Source organism: Saccostrea echinata, unplaced genomic scaffold (assembly GCF_033153115.1).
Source record: "Saccostrea echinata isolate AGI-Se365-2 ecotype Australia unplaced genomic scaffold, CSIRO_AGI_Sech_v1 ptg000008l, whole genome shotgun sequence".
In the NCBI taxonomy this organism is placed as follows: Eukaryota; Metazoa; Mollusca; class Bivalvia; order Ostreida; family Ostreidae; genus Saccostrea; species Saccostrea echinata.
The window spans coordinates 7,338,106-7,361,640 of NW_026889757.1; the positions used below are offsets into that span (position 1 = coordinate 7,338,106).

At 31.9% G+C, this 23,535-nt stretch overlaps 1 protein-coding gene across 3 annotated transcripts in view; it reads left to right on the forward strand.

Moving 5' to 3' along the window:
* LOC133181003 (uncharacterized) overlaps nucleotides 1-19,976 on the forward strand; it is a 38,602-nt gene extending 18,626 nt beyond the window's left edge. For 2 of the 3 annotated variants that reach the window (XM_061315506.1, XM_061315505.1), the window contains 5 exons: nucleotides 13,779-15,106; nucleotides 15,331-15,396; nucleotides 15,619-15,732; nucleotides 18,639-18,757; nucleotides 19,103-19,976. In XM_061315506.1, coding sequence (XP_061171490.1) covers nucleotides 13,813-15,106; nucleotides 15,331-15,396; nucleotides 15,619-15,732; nucleotides 18,639-18,757; nucleotides 19,103-19,303 — 1,794 coding nt within the window. In that variant the 5' untranslated portion in view covers nucleotides 13,779-13,812 and the 3' untranslated portion in view covers nucleotides 19,304-19,976. The remainder of the gene's footprint in view (nucleotides 1-13,778; nucleotides 15,107-15,330; nucleotides 15,397-15,618; nucleotides 15,733-18,638; nucleotides 18,758-19,102) is intronic. The other variant, XM_061315507.1, reaches the window with a different exon arrangement.
* Nucleotides 19,977-23,535: the final 3,559 nt, after the last annotated feature.

A 23,535-nucleotide genomic window follows, 5' to 3' on the forward strand; every position in this document is an offset into this window, starting at 1 on the left:
CAAGATGGTAGAATTTATCTAAAGTTACAATTAAAGAACGTCATAACTTTAATTATAAGACGTAGCTGTCAATAGTCATTAAATTTATTTTGACTGAAATCTTTTCATTGCGCGTCTGTAATTCCCCCGATTATAATGATTAAAAAAAATTGATTAGTTTCATATTCTCGGAACAGAAATGCATTAATTACGTTTAATATTCCCTTGATATCACGTTTCAATGAACCTACCATGTGTAAACGGAAAACACGCATTAAAAAAAATCAACTATCAAACTACATGCAAATGTTATTCATATTAATTCTTTAACAATGGTGAAAACTGAAAAAAAAAACAACACAAAACAAAATAATTATTTTTCTCGTGTTTATGAATTCGAGTCCTAGGATGATGAGACAAGATTGAGACACGACATGTTAGGAAGATAACTAAAATCGTCTGCCATAATAAATAAATAATTAAAATAAAATAAATATAAATGAATAAATAATAGTAAATAAATAAATGATAATAAATATATAAATAAAAATAAAGCGACATTTCATTTGTATTTCATATATTTTTCCCTTATGATTTTGTTTATAAATGGCTATGAAAATTGCATTCTCTGGGGTCCCACTGCTGCTAGCAATAGCTCAGGATGAGTCTCATTATCCACGGTAAAATGCACTTTATGAAATGAATGAACGTTTTTTTTTAATTTTTTTTTAATCAAGAGATGTTGTTTAACCAAATTGTTGTTAAATTTAATGAACTTATGTCTACGACATAATATAAAAAACAAGAAATCGTTTTCACAGTTTTCTGTTCTTCCTAGTTTCATTGCAACCGCCCGTCTTTAATTCTCTACAGTATACTGTGTTTATACACTGTTCTTTACATATTTTTATTGCAGCCCGGAGGACCGGGCTGCTCTATACATATAAGTTTAAGTGTTGGTATATGGGGATTGAGGTGGGAGAAGTTATTCAGAATTAAAGGTTTTCTAAACATTAAAAAGATTGTTAATGAGAATGTTCTTTCCCTTTATAAATTTCGAGATACACAATATATTTACTTCCATAAAGAGAATCTGTAAAAATATATGTTTTTCATATTTAATATATAAAGTTGCTTATCATTTACTATCGAAAAAACGACAGGTCCCCTTTTTTAGAACATCGAATTTTACTTAACGTACTTTACACAGTTCGTGTTTTATATTCTTAAAGTGAAAGACATTTTTGAAAATAGGTGATGCATGTGTCTGGTGTCAATTTATATTTTATGCAGCCAACATTTACTTGAGGAATTGATACAGTTTAAAAGGGTATCGTTTTTGTTCGATTTTCATCCGACTATAAGTTTTCAAAATATTTTCGACTATCGTCTCCATCATTTAGACGCATGCCTTTTTCACACATATCGAAGCGGTTTGATGTTCAAGACTCATTTCCATTGTTTACTTTAATTATTTCCCGGGCGACAATTGATGGTTACATCAATGTTTTCTTGTTGTAATTCAAGTGATTCAACTTGAATCTACACTACCCAAGGATGCTTCCTTATTAGTATGACTTATCATGGTTAAATGTTGTTCTTAAGAAAAAGATTTTTATTATGCCCCTGGATCGAAAGATCCCGGGGGTATATTGTTTTTGTCCTGTCTGTCTGTTTGTCCGTTGGTCTGTTTGTCTGCCTGTCTGTTGTCAACTTTAACCTTGCCCATAACTTTTGATTGGTTAGAGTTATGACTTTCATATTTCACATGTGTATTCCTTGTGACAAGACCTTTCTTTGGGTACCATCATATTTGACCTTTTGACCTAGACCTTGGAGTTTGACCCACTTTTGCAAAATTTTATGAGACTTTAACCTTGGCCATAACTTCTGAACAGTTGGTGCTTGGGGTTTCAAACTTCACATGTGTATTCTTTGTGACAAGGCCTTTCTTTGGATACCAACAACTTTGACCTTTTGACCTTGACCTTGGAGTTTGACCTACTTTTGAAAAACTTTGACCTTGGCCATAACTTTTGAACAGTTACTGCTTGGGGTTTCAAACTTCACATGTGTATTTCTTGTGACAAGACCTTCCTCTGGATATCAACCTTTTTGACCATTTGACCTTGACCTAGGAGTTTGACCTACTTTTGAAAAACTTTAACCTTGGCCATAACTTTTGAATGGTTGGAGCTAGGGCTTTCATACTCTACATATGTAATCCTTGTGACAAGACCTTCCTTTGTATACCAACCACTTTGACCCTTTGACCTTGACCTAGGAGTTTGACCTACCTTTGAAAAACTTTAACCTTGTCATACCTTTGAATGGTTGGTGCTAGGGCTTTCATACTTCACCTATGTAATCCTTGTGACAAGACCTTCCTTTGGATACCAACCACTTTGACCTTGACCTTGACGTTTTACTTACTTTTAAAAAACTTAAACCTTCGCCATAACTTTTGAACAGTTGCAGCTAAGTCTTTCAAATTTCACAGGTATATTCCTCGAGACAAGACTTTTCTTTGGGTACCAACATTTTTTATCTTTTGGTATGGATTTTGACTTGCATTTGAGAAACTTTAACCTTCACCATAAGTTGCCATACGGGGGCATCAGTGTTTCACAAACACATCTTGTTTTTCTATATATTCTTAAGTAAAAGTTTGATCTTCTATTGCGGCCCACCCTACCCACGGGCAGGCCTGATTTGAACAAACTTAAATCTACACTACCTAAGGATGCTTCCATATAAATATGATTAAACATTGCTCTGTTGTTCTTGAAAAGAAGATTTTAAAATAAATTATATCAAATTATATATAATATATTTTATAAAAAAAAATATTCCTACGTATGAATTTGATTCTCTGTTGCAACCCCACCTTACCACTTGGGAGTCATGATTTGAACAAACTTGAATCTACGCTATCTGAGGACACTTCTATATTATTCTGACTTATCACGGCTTTGCTATTCTTGAGAGGAATAATTTAAAGATTTTGCTAAAATACCCCTATGTATAACTTTGATATCCTGATCTGACCCCATCTTACTCCCAAGTGGTCATGATTTTAATAAATTTGAACTTATACTAGGTAATGATGCTATCACAAAAGTTTCATCTTTTCTTGCAAAGTGTTTTTGAGAAGATTTTAAAAGGATGTCATTACACTAATTCTTAATTATCTCCCCTTGAGAGAGACATGTTCCTTCGTGTGAACAAATTTAAATTCCCTTCACCCTAGGATCTTTGTGGCAATTTTTTTTCATTCAAATAAGTTTATTTATGACTTTGGCCCAGGTTTGCTGAAAAGAACAGACATTGGTATCCTTTTAAGTATCCCTTTAAAGTTGTAAATTGTTCAGATAGAATAGTTTGTAGCTCTCACTGCCATTCAAAGAAGAGTTTCTCTTTAATTCTTCTGATGAGCTTTGTTCTAATAGAACTTTGTCAAGCTCCTAATTTTTTTTTCTCTCTCTGTATATTTTTAACCACATTTTTTTTTAAAATAGTAATTGGCATAACGATGTAGTACTTTAAAATGTGTAATGCTTTATTATAATTATGTTTTTCATAAGAACTTCTTCTTTAATAAGTATTATGAAAAATAGGCCAAACTGGGCCATATCATTCTTCTTAAACTAAAATGATTTTTAAAATATGTAATGTAGCCCATTCGCATGATACAAATTATGACTCAATTATGACCCAATATTATATGGTATTCAAAGATATTTTGCTGTAGATACCTTTGATAATCGGTGGATCCATTTCTCGTGTTCTTTTTCATGTCTAATGGAGTTCTTCTGAAGTAGGAAGCCACGTCTGAATTACCTTAATTTATTCAGTATGTTACCTTGACTTTTCAGTATTCCTATTGTTTGGAAATTTGCCTGTTGTCTAACCCAGTTAATTTGTATAGGGTTATAAATAATATGTAGATTTCTTACACACCATCATGACATACCTACATTGTATTGCACTGATTTCAAAGGTTATGCTTCGAATATTTTGTTATTTGTCATCATGGCCTCAATGATACCCTGACCTTTAAATTTGTTTGAATAGAAGACATTCTTTTGTATCTGAAAACAACATTAATATAGCTTATTTTCACAGTTCATATTTCATCCCACATAAGGTAATTAAAAGACATTCAGTTTTCTTTTAGTTTCCTTTCCAATACTGTTCTTAAAGCCAATAATCTGGGCCAAAATTGATAATTAGACTGAATATTGCTCAAAACTGATATTTACGGTGTGCAAAATAAGGCGATTCGTAATCCTTGCAAGTCAGATTACATATTTGTGCCGGAAGAAATCATTTAAAAATGCTATTTTGCTAGAACACACCAAAATAAATCTCTTTTTCTCTTAAAGGCACAATAATAAAAAAATACATTACTTCACGTCTACGTCATTATTCATTAAAATATTTTGAGTACCTCAATCCCGATCTGGCACCCATTCTGAAAATACTTGAATTTAAGTTGTGCTTTAAATCGTTATTGTACTATCAACTATAAAGCAAATACTTCATTATTCTAGAAAATTGGCTATTTATGTATTTTGCACGAATTTTACGTCACTCTACGAATACAGTGTTCGTTAGAGGTTAGTCGGGTTCAAAACTATTATCTGTTTGTCAGAAGCGTTCAAGAAGAATCGATTGCCATAGTACAGTGTAAGTTAATGACATCGACCCTCCAATCTTACTGTCTTATTCATTCCTGCATAATCTACTAGTATTACTTGACATACACTGGAAATAGAACTTTTTTGACAAAGTACCCCCTCCTTTCACAGTCCTCATCAGAAATCGATTCTGAACTCACTTCATTACTGGATTTATTTTACTCATCATCATTCTGTTTTATCATATTACACTTTTTTGATTCCTTTTTGACTTGTACATCCCAACATTTTAATATAAAATGGTGTGTTTTGTTTAACAATTAACGTATAGTTAACCCGACCACAAAATGTTTGATAATTTTAAAAGCTTTACATCAAATTAATTGCCTTTCCATCACATTATTTAACGCAATGGTTTATGACTCTAAGAATATATGTGTCTTTTTTTGTAATTCACAACATTGGCATTTTGACCAAAATATGGGTTCCTTTCCTAAAAAGAATTTATTTCTCTTTTTTTACAAAATATAATCAGAAGTTCTTCTAATTCTTGTATGTACACTCTCTGCAGATTTCCTGATTCTCATTTTCCGTGGTTAAACATAATCTCATCAATTTAGGAAACAATTAATCTTCTATATATATACTGTACATGTTTTGAAATAAACCTGTTTGAATAAGCTTCACTGCAAATACAATGCTATAGGATATTAAATAAAAAAGCTTTCGGTTTCAATGTTGTATAAAAATCTTGAATTCTATTCAAAAGATGCAGTTATTTTTGTCAAAGATTATGTTGATTTTTCTACAAAAAAATTGATCTTTAAATATCGAAATATTTGTTATAATGTATAGTTAATTTTGTTTTATCTTATCCTACCCTCTAACAATGTTCCCTCAAGTGTTTTAAACTAATCCATATTTATCTTTGTTTTCCCCTTAGAAAAGTCAATGTTTAAAATTGAAAAAAAAAAATGAATTTCTGTACAGTAGATAACGTTATCTTCTAGCTCTGATAACTTTGATGAAATATGAGGATAACGAACAATAATCAAGCTTTAAAGTTCGTCTCAACATTACAAACTGGGAGCAAAGCAAATACGGACCTCTAAAACATCAGAGGTAGGATCAGGTGCCATGGAGGAGTAAGTATCTCCTATCGACCTGTCACACCCACCGTGTGCTCCTTGTCACGATCGGACAAATAGAAAAAAAATCTTAGGCAATTCATGATGAAAATAATGGCCTTACAATTTGTGAGAAACGTAAGTCAACATTCGACTGAACGATAGATTGTACATGTATTATATTTCCTAACAAGGTCATTGCCTTTTCCTAAAAAAAAAAAAAAAAAAAAAAAAAAAAAAAAAAAAAAAAGTATAACCATTGCTATTAGGCAAGTTACCTCTGTAAAAATACCTTCATTGTCACCTGAGTGATATTGCATTCCGTTAGAACTCTGACACCACATAGCATACATAAGGATATATTCAATTGCAGAATTCAGTCGAACAAAATCTTTCATTCGCATCAGTTAAAATTCAATTTCTGACTATTTCATCATAAGCTTTGATCTTACAAAACCTAATATCCTTGGAGAAAAAATTAAACCATATCCTTGAAAGGTATCTTGTATCAAAGAAATTTTTTTTTTTTATTTTTGAGATATTGTGCGCAGTTTCGAGATTGGAAACATAATGATGAATTCCAATAATGCCTGTTTTAAATTGATATTCTAAGCTACAGACAGTTAAACGGAAACCGCAATAAATCTTGGTTTCTAGATTGCACTTTATTGAGAAAAAAAAAATAAAAGTGGGAATATTTCACGTTAACTTTGTGGAATAGCAATTACTGCATGATATTTAAAATAACTTGTTGACAACAATGAGTTGAAATAAGAATTTTATCGGATTGTCGTGTTATTTGATGCATTGGTTAATGGTGTTGAAGTATTTTATCAGCTCATACGATATTTCACTCCTTTTTATATTATGGTTTCAGCTTGTCTAGCATACCACAAAAGTGAACTAAGTTTCTTTGATACTGTTTATTTGCTTTAACCTTGAGTGTGTACATGTATGTCATGGGTTCAAATGACGTCTGCTGAAGGACGCACCCTGACCTTGACACAGTAAAGGTATTTTGTTCTTTTTCCTCAAACAAATTTATAGTAGTTTCAATTATAGGAAATTGGTAATATTAGACGTTAGAAAACCCTTTATCTTAAATTGAAATTCTTTGTTAGATCTAAAATTCTGCTGGATATAGGCTTAAAGCCCTGTCAATTTTTTTTGTAATTGTAAATCGTCTTGTTGACTATTTCGAGGGAACAAGTATGTGAAGGACCCTCCATTTGTCCCAGAGAGAATTTTCAATCCCCAACTCTCAAAGTCGTATATAATGCTGGAAAAGTTATCAAAGTGCAGCAATTTTTCTAGTACATTACTTTTACTTGCTGGTATTTATTTTTTACATCAGAAAATAAATAATTGTCAATATACATTTTACTGAATTATTACATTATTATTTTTTTTTAAATGTTTTGATAGGTTTTTTTTTTTTTTTTAAATTCTACTTATAAATCAGCTGGTCTCTGAAAGGAGACTTAACGATAACTTTGAAAATAAAAAGAGAATATAGGGATTTCGTTTACCTATTTATTCTTTCGATACAAAAGGTATTATTTAGTGATATCGCCATAAAATTATAAAATAAAAACATTCATCTGTTATTTATAACAGTCAAAATATACAATGCAGATAATTTATTTATACATATCTATTATATGTGAAATATATTTCTTTACTGGAGTCATTATTAAAGTAGGTAACCACTATTAAAACTCTCCACAACATTTTTTCATTTTTTTTTTTTGAATGACATTTTTATTTGCTTAAGGAAACACATTAGTGTGAGCCATAGCCATTTATCTTTGCCAGATCGTGAAAATGTTCCGATGAAGGGACATCGCTTGTAGTTGTCTTCTATATCAAGTATTTCTAAACAAAATGTTGAAAATAAATAACGGAAATGAGAAAACAATGGGAAAGCTCTGTGGAATTTATATATCCCTATCTGAACTAGACCAGAAAGCATAGTCAAAACATGGAGTATTTTTTGTGTTGATAACTTGGAACACATCCTGCGGCGCCATAGGTGCTATGAGATAAATGATTACTATTGACTAATTTTTACCAATATAAATGCAAATGGTGAGGCAATTCTGGCTTTTACTTCATGCAGTTGATCAATACATTGTATTTGCTACCAACAATGTTTTGACTTTGAACGACGGAAGTGAAATCTCAGAGAGCAGGTACTACGTCCTTTGATTTCTCCGACCTTTTGAATATTTAAGGACATACGCAACGTAGCTTGAACTTTATTGTATTTTTCCCTGGAGTTGAAGAGTTCCAATACTTAAAGGAACTATGGGCTACATTTTAATGTCTATATATGCTGTTGTACACTTCTTCTAAAACAAGTTTGGATAAACAAAACATCTGGAATATATGTTCAGTAATTTTTGTATATTTTTCTTTAAATTATACAAGGATTTTCATAAATTGATATCTTTTCAAAACCCCTGGTAATGCATGCTGATTTTTTGTCTACGAACATCTCATGGCACTATAATTTAAATTTAAAAATATCTTGAAAAAATATCAGTAGGTAAGGTACGTTGCGTGTGTCCTTAACAATGCTATTGAATCACTGAGCAACATAGTCCCTAGGCTATCACATTGTATTACGTTTTAAATCTGTAACCGACCAAAAATCAGCACTAGTTTTCTACACATTTCTGTTTATAATGCTTGAAGTACTAAAGTCATTAATGTTGTTATGAAGTTAAAATCTACAAATTGTGATACATTTACAAATATGCATTGGTCATCTTTATACTGCAAAAAAGGAATTGAAATTTTCTCTTTTTTTCTTTCTTTTTTTTCATGAAATATATATGTACATTTATATGAAATGTTGAATGATTCGAAACAGGTACTACAATTTTTTTCAACAGAATTTGTTGCTTCTGTTATGTAATAGAAAGGGGGGGGGGGCTGGTAGATTTTTCAAATAAAAAATCTGTCCTCAAAAAAAATGTTGAAAATAAATAATATGTCCTCGACTGGCAAGAGTTACCGTTTACCGTTTTTTCTTGTCAAACTTTTTTCAGTGAAGAAGAAAATAAGTAATCTGTCCTTTATGAACTTGAAAGTAAATAATCTTTCCTTGACTGGCATGAAAGTAAGTAATCTGACTCGAAAAAAATGTTCCAGACTTCCTCTTTCCACCCCTTCCCCTTCAGAATCAAATGGTCCTGATGATTATACAGATGTGGAAACGTACAAACTCCAAGGAACTCTTTGAAAATTTGAAATCACAAAAAAATTACCAAAATCAATAGCATCAAAACGTACGACTTTTCGATACTTTATACAACCATTTCCTGCGATAAATTAAAGACCAGACTTTTTAACATCATAGAGAACTGCTGCTTCAATAAAAATGCAACTCGTAAATTTACATACCTTGTCATTGGTCATCTGCAAACTTAATTCTTTTAAAAAGAATCTGATTCTATATACAAGTACTCCGAGTTTGATATTTAAAAGATGCTTGAATTTCACATTGACAATATCTACGTAGTTTTTGGAGACCAGGTCTTCCAACAATTTGTTGGAATTCCAATGGGTCTAATTCTGCCCCGCTATTAGAAGTCCTGTTTTTGTATTCATATGAGGCAGAATTTATTAAAAAACATCGACATGAAAAGAAGAAACATCTTCCTGGCCTTCGATTCGACATTTAGATACTAGTATATCGACAACGTTTTTTATTAATGAATTATTCAGTTTCATTCCTACGTTGATTCGATGTATCCCTTTGAACTCGAAATAAAAGAAACCAAAGAGTCTGATTCATTTGTTTCACATTTGGGTGTTTTACTAGAGGATGACATTGGCAAACTAACAACTTAACTTTATGATACACGTGATGACTTCAACTTTTCTATGTCAACTTCCCTTATTTTGAAGCAATATACCATTATCACTTGCATATGGAGTGTTATGTCTCCTAGTTGATTTGATAAGCGTGTTTTTTCCAAAACGAGATCGGCTATCAACAAATAAGGACAACAATCTCGTTTAAAGTCAACAGTTCGCAAATTCTACGGCCGATACCATGATCTTGCTTGCAAATACAATCTGACATTAATTAAGTCGAATGTTGTCTGAAGTCTTTCATAAACATTGTAAGGCCATTATTTTCACCTTGTCTACAAATGTGATCGGTTGGCAGGGGATGCTTACCCCTACATTTCACCTGATCCCACCTCTGTTTTCAGAGGTCCATGTTGGCTTTAATCATAATCTGTATTGTTTAAATTGAATTTTGAGAAAGATGACTGTTCTTCATCTTCATATTTCATAAACAAAAATAAACCATTTATCATTAATGAGGTATATATTTATTACTGTATACTTAATTTAACTTATTTATTTAATATAACTTATCTATTTATATATTGATTAAGTATTGTTATCAGATTAAGATGCACGTATTTCAAGTAACTAAAATATTTTTATTGAAAGAGAATTAGGATATTTTTATCTTAAATAAAAAAAGCGTTTCCATTAAAAGGGAATGAGTATATTTTTATTAAATGATTGCTGACGGAAAATTTAAAATTCCTCTTCAGCCGAATTGATATATATTTGTGAATTTTATCAACCTTTTCTTCTACGGGCAACATAGAGCTCTAAGAAAGACATATTTTTAAAACAGCTTGGAGTTTGTAAATAGGGCATGATAAAAAAACCAACATTAAATGAACTAACATGGAAACAACACTCAGAATAAAATCCAAAAGATTTATTGAAAAATTACCAGACTTTCATATTTCATAGAAAGTTATTTGTAAAGGAGCATTAGTACTCTTAGCATATCTTAATGTGATAATAACCTTATTAAAAACATTATATAATATTGCTAATAATTGTCATAAAGCAGGATATATTTGAGACAATGTCTACACCTACTTCTAACATAAAAAAAACCCATTCACCTAAGAAGATAATTAATTTTCTTTATAATGATAAATACGACCTTCCTTGGTAAGAACTTCTTCATGTTAGAAAAATAATAAGAATATTGCGCAAAGTTTACTACATTCATGTAGGCATAGATGCACGAATGCTCGTATGAAATCACCTGACCACTGTATCCATAGTAACAACAGGTGCGCTAATAAGGTACTAAGTAATATTACTTGATGCGGTTATTTTGCGATACTGATAGATCTGACAGGGACGAGGTAACAATTGTGTGTTGTATTTCGAAATACTATATAGTACTTGTATGATAAAACGATAGTCAACTTTCCATTCTTGAATATTTTCAACTGTATAATAATTATATTTGGGTCATTTAATAATGTTTACATGTTTTTTTTTAATGTTACGTTGTTGGTTTATCTATAAGTAAGTTGATGAACACAATGGTAATGTTATTTGAATAATGAAATTGAATGTCATACTACTTTGAGGACTACCTTAGTTATCAGAATTTAATTACAAGTGTCTCATCCCATTGACATAATCATTGTCAATAAAATATGTTCAAAACATACTTTGCCATAAAAATATCCTTTTCTGCAGTTGTTATCTTGTTAAAACAAGTGAGCTTACGTTTGAAGTTTTAAAGGCCTTTCGAAGAATAGAATCATCTTCCACATTTTTTTTTTATTTTAGCCATAAAAAATTTGCAAAAATAAGGTAGATAATTTGTGTGTTTCATAATTTGATTCATTTATTGTACGTAGTAAATAAATACTGATTTATAAACAATTTTCTAGGATTTTAAGCATCTTTGTGTGAGCGGACAAGTTTCAATGTTTTGAAAAATGTAACCACACTTTATCTGGTAAATTGTTTCAGACAAACCAATAACCTTAAATATGGTGTCGCAGTGCACTTTAAGCAATCATTCAGCTCTGTCTTTGCTATGCAAATAGTAGCTACACACATCATTCCGAGAATTTTCCAAGTTATCAACTACAACCTTTATAAAGTACACCGTTACTATTCTCATTTCTAGAATAGTATAGCCTTTCACAACGCTTATTTTAATTTATTAATACCTGTATTGAACATTTGACATTTAATCTGTCTATTCATACACGATAAGAAAAATTATGAGATTAACGTCAATTACTTGTTTCCGGTGTTTTGTTTTAATTACCTGACAATTATTGGATCAAATTGACAATAAAGGATGGTGTAAGTGCTACATTATTGATTGCAGAATCTGATGCGAGTGTTTATTCTGTAATCATAGCAATAAAGATTAGGATATTTCTTAAGGGCATATGCAAAAAGCTCCTAATTTTATTTCTCTGTAACTTCAAGTCTTTGATATCGTTGCTGGTGTAATATTTAGAAGTATCCATTTGATGTTAGATAGCTAGTGTTCTTTCAACTTCTCTTTTCTGATTCAGCTTATTATTAGTACCTAAAAGTTCAAAATAGGCAAACAAAATGTGATTTTAATTAGAAGATCGTGATTTTCTTGATTATAAAATGTAAGTCTTTCATATTGCGTAATTACCCACTGTTAACTTGTCAAAACTTAAAAATTCCTATTTCTTGCCACACAGATGTTATTGAAATTCATAAAAAATGAATGCGATTCATATGGAATTTTATAACAAACATTTGCTTCAGTCGTTAGAATAGAGGAAATTTGAAATCGCAAAACTATTTTCTATTAAGGTTAATAAACCCCGGAGAAATATAATGTTATAAGTTTTGAATTTACTGGATGAAGTTATATGCAAAATTTATGAGGATTTAAATTCAAAATTTTTAACATGATAGAAGAAAAATACTTTACCATGTACAGTTTAAGCTCATGTTTTGAATTACAACGGACAATATCAACATAAGCAAAAAATACAGACAGTCATGTCCTTAGTAAGAAAAACACAAAATTGTAGTTCTTTAAATAAGAACTTAAAGAAAAGAATATAGCAAATTAGTTCAATTTTTTTTTACATTCATGTGAACGTCAAATAAATTAATCTTTTTTTCTTCGTTTTAAGCAGAGCAAGAACAGTAACAATCCAAGACATGATTTAATGTATCAGCTATGATCCTTTAGTAAAAATTAAAAAAAAAAACCTTATAATTATAGCGTATAGTTTTATCATGTCGTTAACAAATCAGACGAAAAAAGAGAGACAAGATAGAATTTTGGAATTTAAGTACCAATTCTGTTGAATAAACGATTCTAAATCTGGATCTGTGTTGCTTTAAAGGTATAAACTCTCTGTCAACTCTTATAACAGAAATAGCTTTATGATGTACATATGTAACCTTTCAAGTAATGATTCTTTATAACTTTAACTCATCGTGAAAAAGACATTGCCCTCAATGTATATTATTTACAATAAGGTATGTCTGTACACCATGGTTTTTCAATGCAACAGAGGTTTTTCAATTTAAAACTAGTCAAAAACCAATAACCAAGTAAAGTACATGTAATATCTGTCTTGTACTATTTTCTATTTTACATTTTCTTTTTTCAATTCTTCCTATTAATATTTTTAAAAATATCTAGATGCCCTTTTTAAAATAAAAGCTTTAATGTTAACTAATTAAGTTCGGTATTCAAACACCTGATTAAATATAGCATCTAATAACTCGTGTCTGCTTACATCACGACTTTTAAAGGTCGTTGATGTTTTTTGCCATTGTGTATATACATTTTTATCTACCAGTGGTCATAGCATGTTATTGCAACTACAGACACGCTTTGACACCATATATACATGTACATAAGCATAGATGCGGGTATTAATTAAAATGAGAGATGTTTTAAAACCCACGCTCTTACGCAGAAGAGTATTGATATCTTATACTCACCCCGTCTAATGCCATAGAGTTTAATTTCCTGAATTTACAGGATACTTCTAACTTAAACCTAACATGTAAAAAATATTATAAATGTTGAAGTAATTATTCAACTCACTACAACTGTTTTATTCTATACTGTATAATGTAATTCTAAAAAGGACGTATCAGAGCACTAGTGAACAAAGAACATACACAAATCTGGATTAAAAACTATTAGTATTTTCTATTTTACTTTCAGCATTCTTCCAACTGAGGCAAAAACAGTAAGTGTCATGGAGACAGTTTGTTTCGCCGCCATCTTACTAATGTTTACATCACCTCAAACGGAATCTCTCTCCATCAAAAGACGCTCACTGAGGAGTTCCGATGATCTTACGGCCGCCTTAGCTGTCCTACGTCGCCATAAAAGACAGACCTCCGACATAGGCTATCTACGCAACTATTTAATAGATAATCAAGACAGAATTCCAGAATCTTACTTAAACGTGTTAAACGACAACTATGGCCTTAATTTAGAGAAGTACTACCCCCAACAGCCTATTTCAGAGAACATCTTAGACCGAGAGATGCTTCAAGATGCATATAAAAATACTTATAAAGATGTTGGGCCATTTGTTACTGATGAATCAGATGAAAGAAATATCAAAGGATCTCGAAACGTCCCCACGCGAGCTGAACTGGCGGAAATATTTGGAGATTTCAATAAGAAAGTTCCTGAAAGAACCCACAAGCGACAGATATACATGCACCATCCCACATCTGAGTATGAATCACGCAAAACTGGCTTAGAACACTCACCAAAAAGTAACAAGCAAAAAGTATCGGAATCAGCTTTGAAAGAAATGTTTGAGAAGAGTTCAGAGAAAGACAATAATGATGAGAAATCAGCAGAAAAAGAACGAACTCCGGTCAGCACAGAAGAACTGAAAAATGTTTTTGGCGATGAGAGTAAAAATAAAGATGATCAGTCTAAAGCTGTAGTTTCTCCTCAACAACCCTCGCCAGTCCCAACTAAAGACAACAAGGCCGAAAGGAGTGTACCGACAGAAGGCGAACGGTTCCAAGAACTCACACACTATGAAAATATGGCCAACGTGAAGGAGAAAAAGAAGAAGCGAGTTGAGAAACGCGATTACGATTCGGAGATGGAATTATCCCAGACTGTTCTCGATTTAACCAGAACTGTTGCAGCACTTCGAGACGAGGTGACACGTCTAAAAATCGCAGAAGCTTTAGAAGATAAAGAAAATGATCTCCTGGCATCCGCTCTTAAACAGGCGACACTTGGTCAGCTACAAGGCACGGAGGGGAATTTGAAGAAGGAGTACTTAGACATTCAAAACGCAATAAGAGTAGAAGAGCAGTTACAGGCAGTTAGAACGCCGAAGAATGAGGAAGAAATGGAGGAACCAGGCATAGAAGGGGAAGAAGAAGTTGTGGCAGAAAACCTTCCATTTGTTGATAAAAGACAGGGGAATTTGGCAGGGATGGTGGCAAACGATAACACAAATAATGATCAGTGGTACGAGAATCCAGTGGAGGAAAATGTTGGAATGGATGAAGACGGTAAGGATTAAAGCCATGTCCTCATTCGTATTGCTTGTATACATTTCTAATTTTCATATTTTAATATGATTGGTTCTTTAATTAATTGAGAGGAAGAGAGAGAGAGGGAGTAAAAGTTTTAATGTTTTATTTCATATACTGCTTTTAAAAAGTGTTCCTTCCTCATAGATAATGTAGATAAAATTTATTTGTAAAATTACAAGGTAGGTTCGTCCTGATTTCAGACGCAGACAAAACATTGAGAGAGTTTGCAGCAAAAGCTCTCATTTACAAACAACAACTTAAAAATAGTAAGTAAATGTTGCACCAAAATTAAAAAAAAAAACAACTTTCACACATAAAATTAGGACTTATTCACCAAAATAAAATTCATTCTATTATTCCATTTTCCCACCCTGAGTGATAATAATATTGTGTTCGTAAATGATGAAAGTGTACATGTATTTATAAAGGTTGGTTCTCTGTACATTTATTTGATAAAAAATCACCTGAGCCTTGGCTGTATTTTGTAGATGAAAATGAAAAAGCCATTGAAGAACTTGTGTCCAACCTGAGCCCAGAAGAAAGACAAGAACTGGCGGAAGGATATCTTAATCAGGGTCCCTTTGATGTGCCATCTAATGAAAGTAAGTAGACTATATGATGACCAGTCTCCTAAGAGCATCAAAGGCTCTTAATAGACTGTTTCATGAATATATATAGGTATTTTTGTGGATTTTCATTTAATTTAGGTAAGTATTTCCCATGATGAGTCATATTCTATTTTTACCTTCGCCATCTATTTTCATTGAATTCTTACACTACATTTTCACTACACTTCTTACGCTACATTTACACACTTCTTACTGCCATCTATTGAAAATAACCATTGTATGTCTTAAAAGACTCGTATAATAAAAGTAAGAACTAAAAAGATTCTTATGACAGCATACTATCAACCACAATCTATATATAACACATGTAAGATGTACCACTTATCCAACATATGATACCCTGTATAGAGTAAGCTTATTTTTTGCGTTGATTCATATATAGATCAACAAAATAAATATATACATGTACCAGTTTCTCTGAACAATGGGACACATAAAGTACTAAGGTTGCTTATAGCTGTAGAACAGTTATCATATTCAAGTGAATTGATCAGCCTGTTTCATAGCTAAACGACAAACAAGTGGATTTGCAATCCTATTAACCAAGCAATAAACTTAATAGGAACGTCTGTCTATATTCATAATCATCATAATTGTACAATGACCTCAAATAATCGATTTTTCAGGTACCCTTAAGGCTTTGGGGCATTGATTTCATCTTAATTCAAATACGATAACTCCCCATCGTAAAAATAAAATATTCTATGAACATAATAGAAAAATACAAGCAATAACATCTTCTCTTATTATATAGTTTTAGAGATTAACTAAATGGTTTGACAAAACAATATAATCGATCCTATAAAAATTGGATTCTAGACAAATAAAAAAAATTAAATTAATATTTTGGTTGAAAAGAGTAGCAATGAATTGATATGATTGTAACCTGAAACGCAGAAAAAATTAGTTTATGAAATGGGATGCCTTTATTACAGTATAGACAGTTTTATTTTGATGCTGTGTGAATAGGTATCAAATTTATTCGGCAAATCCAAAGTGTGACTGAAATACTATAGTTTTTAGATGTTGATTTAAAATTTTTTAAACAACAAAATCGTATTATTATAGAACACGTGCAATAACACTTCATGTACAAAGTGTTAAGATTAGATCTGAAAATCACGAGCTTTTCAAAACAGATATATCTCGTCGTACTTTTGTGGGCAGTGATAGAATATATATAATAAAATTTCATTGCTTTGAAAAGTTTCAATAACATAAAAGCTTAATTAAGTATTTCATCTACACCTCGCTAACAACTGTATATAAAAGAATAACACGAAGGGATGTTAATTTGTCTATTACATGCAATGAATCTTAAGTCCCAAAACTGGCTCTTTTTACAGATGCCTTTTATATTGTACACTGACTAAACGCAGGAGAAGAAGATTAAATATTGAAAAGACAGAATATATAAAGTTCTATTATGACATGTAATTATACACCTAAAGTAATCTTTCTATTTATTACAATTGTAATCACTTGATTGCAATAATTATCTTAGAAATTGTGCTAGTTACGTTCCGATTGGTTTATATACAACTTTATATACAACTATTCCTCACGATAAATTAAAGTCCACACTTTCTGACATCGTTGACAGCTGCTTTTTCAATAAAAATGGAACTCTTAAATTTACTTACCTTGTCATTGGTCATTTTCAAAATTATTTTGTTAAAAAGCACTCTGATTGTACACACAAGTACTCTGAAGTTGACAATAAAAAGATGCTCGAGTTTCTGATAGACAATATCTATTTGGTTTTGGGAGACCAGGTCTTTTAACAATCTAATGGAATTACCATGGGAACCAATTGCGCCCCGTTATTAGCAGACCTATTTTTGCATTCATATGAAGCAGAGTTTGTTCAAAATCTTTTACGTGAAAAGAAGAAAACACTTGCTGTGGCCTTCAACTCGACATTTAGATATATCGACGACGTATTGTCAATTAACAATGGTTATTTCCATTCTTATGTCGACACGATATATCCCGGTGAGCTTGAGATAAAAGATACCACAGAGTCTGACACATCTGTTTCATATTTGGCTATTTATTAGAAAAAGATAATGGTAATCTTACAACAAAGTTTTATGATAAATGTGATGACTTTAACTTTTCAATCGTCAACTTCCCTTACTTATACAGCAATATACCCTTATCACCTGCATACGGGGTTCATATCTCTCAGTTGATTCGATACGCAAGAGCATGCTCTAAGTATAAACAATTTCTAAAACGAGGTAAATTATTGACAAACAAGTTGATGAAACAAGAATATCAACAATCTCGTTTAAAGTAATCATTTCGTAAGTTCTTTGGTCGATACAATGACCTTGTCAGCAAATACAATCTACCATTAAGTCAAATGCTGACTGACTTTTTTCATACTATTTGTTAGGCCATTATTTACACACTGAATTGATGACGGATTTTTCAGTTATTTCCCGATCATGACAAGGAGCACACGGCGGGTGTGACCGGTCGACAGGGGATGCTCACTCCTCCATGGCACCTGATCCCACCTCTGAAGTTTTAGAGGTCCATGTTTGCTCTGCTCGTATTTTGTAATGTTTAATGGACTTTTGAGCTCGAATACTGTTCGTTATCTCCACATATTTCATTATGACGAGTGGATAATGGTATTATAAATCTTTTATTTTGATGAGACTCTTTTGTGGCAACATAAGTAATATGTGGATGAAAATAACCATTGTTAATTGATAAAACATCGTCGATATATCTAAATGTCAAATTGAAGGCCATAGCAAGCATTTTCTTCATCTCATGTAGAGGTTTTTAATAGATGCAATAAATACCATACGGAAATATATTTTTCTAGACATTTCATATTTTAATGCTGGCTTTCATATTAACAGATAATTGTCCTGGCGTTAATTATCTGACTTCCCAGTGTTCTGTTGCCAAAATGGCTGGACTCAAAATAGACGACGATGCAATGAATCTTTGTAATAGACACGAAATCTGCTACACGTGTGTAAGTATAGTAGAAAAAAAATAAGGTCACAATTTCTTTTGAAACCACTAAAATAGATTTTATAAAAGTTTTTTTTTCAATATCACAAAAATAGATTTTATAAAAGGAAAACGAATCAGTTTAGCAACAAAAATTATATTTTTTTTTACAAGATTTTAAATAATATGCTATAAAGTGATAAATAAAGAAGATTCGCAAATTGAGTTCGCATTGCTTGTGTGCATTTTATTCTACTTTTTTACTGTATCATGATTGGCTATTCAAGTGACTAATTTATTAAGAGAGAGTGAGACTCAATCCCATAGGCTTCTTCTTTATAATCATCTCATTTATTTTAATTTTCAGGGAGAAACTTTATCCTTCAGTCAAACAACATGTGATGCCGGTTTCCGTGGAGACGTTATAGAAATGTGTGGCAATGACACAGAATGTATTGAAAATGGCGCTAAATTTCTGTGGTTTTTAAAATCAGAACATACCTATAATTATGGTTACTTGAACAAATGTGACTCTGGTTGTGTTAAAGATTTCATCAAAGGACTATAAAATTCATATTGAAAAAAATAAGCATTGGTTTTATAGACTAAATTACAATTCAGAATTTGACAACCTTTTTGCAAATAAAGTAGTCATCCGAATTCTTGGGTGATTTTTCTGAAAGTTTTACTAAAATATTTGTGTCAGTGGCGGTATTTTTTGTTTTTAAAAATTATTTTCACATTTTATTAATATCGTGATTTTTTTATAAATATATTTAAAGAGTTGAGCAATAGTTACACTCACCCTTACTAGTTGGATTCTAAGGAAAGAATATCGTAGTAAAAAACTGTGGAAAGTAAACATACATACATCGTATACCATGCAAGTATGGATAATGTCATAAAACTTGTATTTGTATAATACACTTAAGTCAATAAATGGGTATATATGAATGTTTTAAGGTTGCATGGAGGTATTTCAAATTTAACTATTTTGTTGCATAACAAATATTTTTAATTTGAAATGATAGGGGAATGATTTTAAAAAGGTGATACTGAAATCACTAGATCAAGTCACTGATATCGACTAACATGAACACAATCAAATTCTATTTTGCTAGCTGTAATATAATGAGTGTGCAAGAATTTTGCAGAATAATCTTAAGTTTCTATGTTTGAAAAATGCTTAATTCTAGCCAATAGAATTTTGAGATTTTGTCAATAAAGGAACTTTAAGAATATTGTTTGTGTTTAATTTCTTCAATACAGGAAGGGAAAAAAAGAGAAGACAAGTAGCTTCTGTTTTATTTGGACATATCTTTTTACAAATAAACAATTTGATGACAACAGAGAAAAGCAAATCTGATATGGAATGTTAAAACAACAAACAGTAATCATGCTCAAAAGATCAAATAAACAATACAATTAGAGAGCAGAGCAAACACAGACCCTTGAAAACATCAGAGGTGGGATAAGGTGCCTAGGAGGAGTAAGCACCCCCTGTCAATCGGTCACGCCCACCGTTATCCCCTTGCCATGAGCTAGTAAACGGAGAAATCCGTTTAAGAAATAAACAACAATGTTAAAAAGTTCTCTGGGAAATGAACTTGGTTGGTCACGTGATCAAATCCTGTGAAGCCCGAAGGGCTTCTCAGAAGATTTGATCACGTACCAACCAAGTTCATTTCCCAGTGAACTTTTTAACATTGTTGTTTATTACTTTTATTTACATTTGAGACAAATATTCTGAAAAGAACTGCATTTATTACACGAACGGCCCGCCGTATTGCTACGTTGTGACGCGCAATGACCTAGAAGCTGTTTGGTCTTGAGAGTTCGCCTCGCTCCAACATTTGAATACTTACATTGATGTTCAGCAGTCCAGTTCAGGAAATATCTGTTCCTAATGCAAAACAATGATCGCTACTGACAATAATCTTACTATTATTGTATGAGTTCTTTATATATGAAGTCAAAAGCGGTGCTATCGTCTTCCGTTTACATACCATCAGAGGGATTTCGGGTTAAAAAGGTAAGCGTGATTTTAGGCTTTCTTCGCATCGAAGAAAGAACAAATGATCATTTGTTGAACGAAGAAAAACATATATGTTCCAATAATTTTATCTTTTTCATCGCTTTAACGGGTTAGAAGTTCCGAAACCAGTGTCACCGTGACAGAAATATGTAGACAGATATCATCGCGCTGTGTGATTCGGTCATGCCATGACCTCTGACCCCCAAATAAGTTCATACAGAATTGAACATATTTTCTCTTCAATAGGTTCATCTAAGAAAAAATATTTGCAAATGTAAATAAACACAATTTAGTATGAAAATGAAGGCAATTCGTATGAAAAACTTCAGTAAACATTCGACCTAATGACACATTGGTTTGCAAACAAGGTCATAATACAAGGTCTCGAGAAGGACGCAGAGCAGTCAAAAGTTTTATTACATATAAATCTCCATATGTCTAAGTGTCGAATTGAAGCCCACAGCAAGTCCAGAGATTTATTCTTTTAATATAATTTTTTTAAATAAATTCTGCTTCATAAGGAAACATAATCATTCTGCCTTATAAAAATAAAGAAAATCTAATACAGGGACACAATTATATATGTACCCATGTGAACTCCAATAGACTGTTGGGCCAAAAATGGCAGAATGTATTTAATTTATCAGATAGATGTTAAAATCTGGATTTTAGCGATTGAGGGGCAATATGAAAACCATCTATCCTTTTGTGTTCAATAATTCAGACGTAAAAAAAGAATTAGATAGATTACACGAACAGTTTGTACTGGTCCCAGCTGACAAAGCAGGTAATAACATTGTCTTTATTTGTAAGGCTTATCATTTTAACTGTATTTTAGAGAAACTGGGATGTAATTCTGCAAGTGGCAATCCAACTTATACCAGGTACCCATAGCTCCCTTTCTAGGGAGGAAATTCTTCAAAATCATGTGTCATTTGCAACAATATTACTATTCCCAACAATCAAAATGAATTTGAATTACCACACCTATACTGGATTCCATAACTTCATAAAAATCCTTACAAAGATACATAGCGGGTTCCAGTAAATGTTCTACGAAGCCTCTTTCTTTACTCCTCGCTAAAATATAAACAGTAGTGAAGGAGAAACTTCAGGAGTGCTGTGCAACAATATATTCGAGAAGTGGTGTAAATCAGATGCTGATACTTAAAAATTCTAAGGAACTTTTAGAAAATTTGAAATCACAAAATTTTACCAAAATCAAAAACATCAAAACGTTCGACTTTTCAACACTTTATACAACCATTCCCCATGATAAATTAAGCTCCAGGCTTTTGGATATCATTAACAGCTGCTTTTTCAATAAAAATGGAACTCGTAAATTTACTTACCTTGTCATTTGTTATTTACAACATTATTTTGTTTTAAAAAATTCTGATTGTACACACAAGTACTCTGAAGTTGACATTAAAAAGATGCTTGAGTTTCTGATTGACAATATCTATGTGGTTTTCGGAGACCAGGTCTTCCAACAATCTGTTGGAATTTCCATGGGTATGTCTCTCATTGATTCTATACGCAAGAGCATGCCCTATGTTAGAACAATTTATAAAACGAGACAAGCTATTAACAACCAAGTTGATGAAACATGAATATCAACAGTCTCGTTTAAAGTCATCATTTCGCAAGTTCTATGTTCGATACAATGACCTTGTCAGCAAATACAATCTATCATGAAGTCAAATGCTGACAGACGTCTTTCATACTAATTGTTAGGCCATCATTTAGCACACGGCGGTTGTGACCAGTCGGCAGGGGATATGCTCACTCCTCCATGGCACCTGATCCCACCTTTGATGTTTTAGAGGCTCGTTTTGCTCTGCTCCTGATTTGTATTGATTGAATAGGCTTTTGAGCTTAAAAACTGTTCGCTATCTCCGTATATATTTGGAAGAGCTGGTCTCCAAAGACTACATAGAAGCTTTAAATGAGGAACTCCAGCATCCTTTTCATATCAACCGATTATAAGTTGAATTTAATCTAGGGTTTTCTAAAAGGCACCTGTAATAATGAGCCTTTTATGCAAACAAAGAATTTGTCAGCTGGAATCAGTACATACTAGGGATGTCAACGAGTACCCGGTTAACCGGGTACTCGATCGAACGTCCGAGTATCGAATACTAAAAATGGTACTCGGTTACTCGGATGTATATTTTTCTTCAAAGAATATATTTTTATCAAAAAATAACTTAAATATGCATACGGTAAATAACGTGTCGTCATCTACACCTGTAAAACACGCGTTATCGCCTGTGGCTGGGTATATACAGTAATTAGTGACCAATCACCTGGTACACGGCTGTTCTCACCTTTTGTTGTCCTTAATTTTTGAATGGCTTTAATGATTGTTTTCATTGTACATCGTTTAAGTATGGTCTATTATCTTCAAATCATTTTAAAACTATTTAGTTAATATACGGAAGCGAAATTAGACATGCATAGAAATGTCGTTACCCACTTCAAAAGTGAAGAAATATTTAGAAATAACGGTACATACTAATCATGCAATCGATCTTATTCTTCAATTTCTTGTTTCTGAATTACTGAAGGCAGAAGGAATGATTGTAGGGATTTTCCCATTTAACAGTTTAATCAAAACATATGATTTCTCAACAATTTATTCAATCATTCCTCACGATAATCTAAAGAGTAGGTTTTCAACTGCTTCAATAAAAAAGGAACTCGTAAATTTTCACATCTTGTGATTAGTTATCAACAAAATAACTTTGCTAAAAATCATTCTG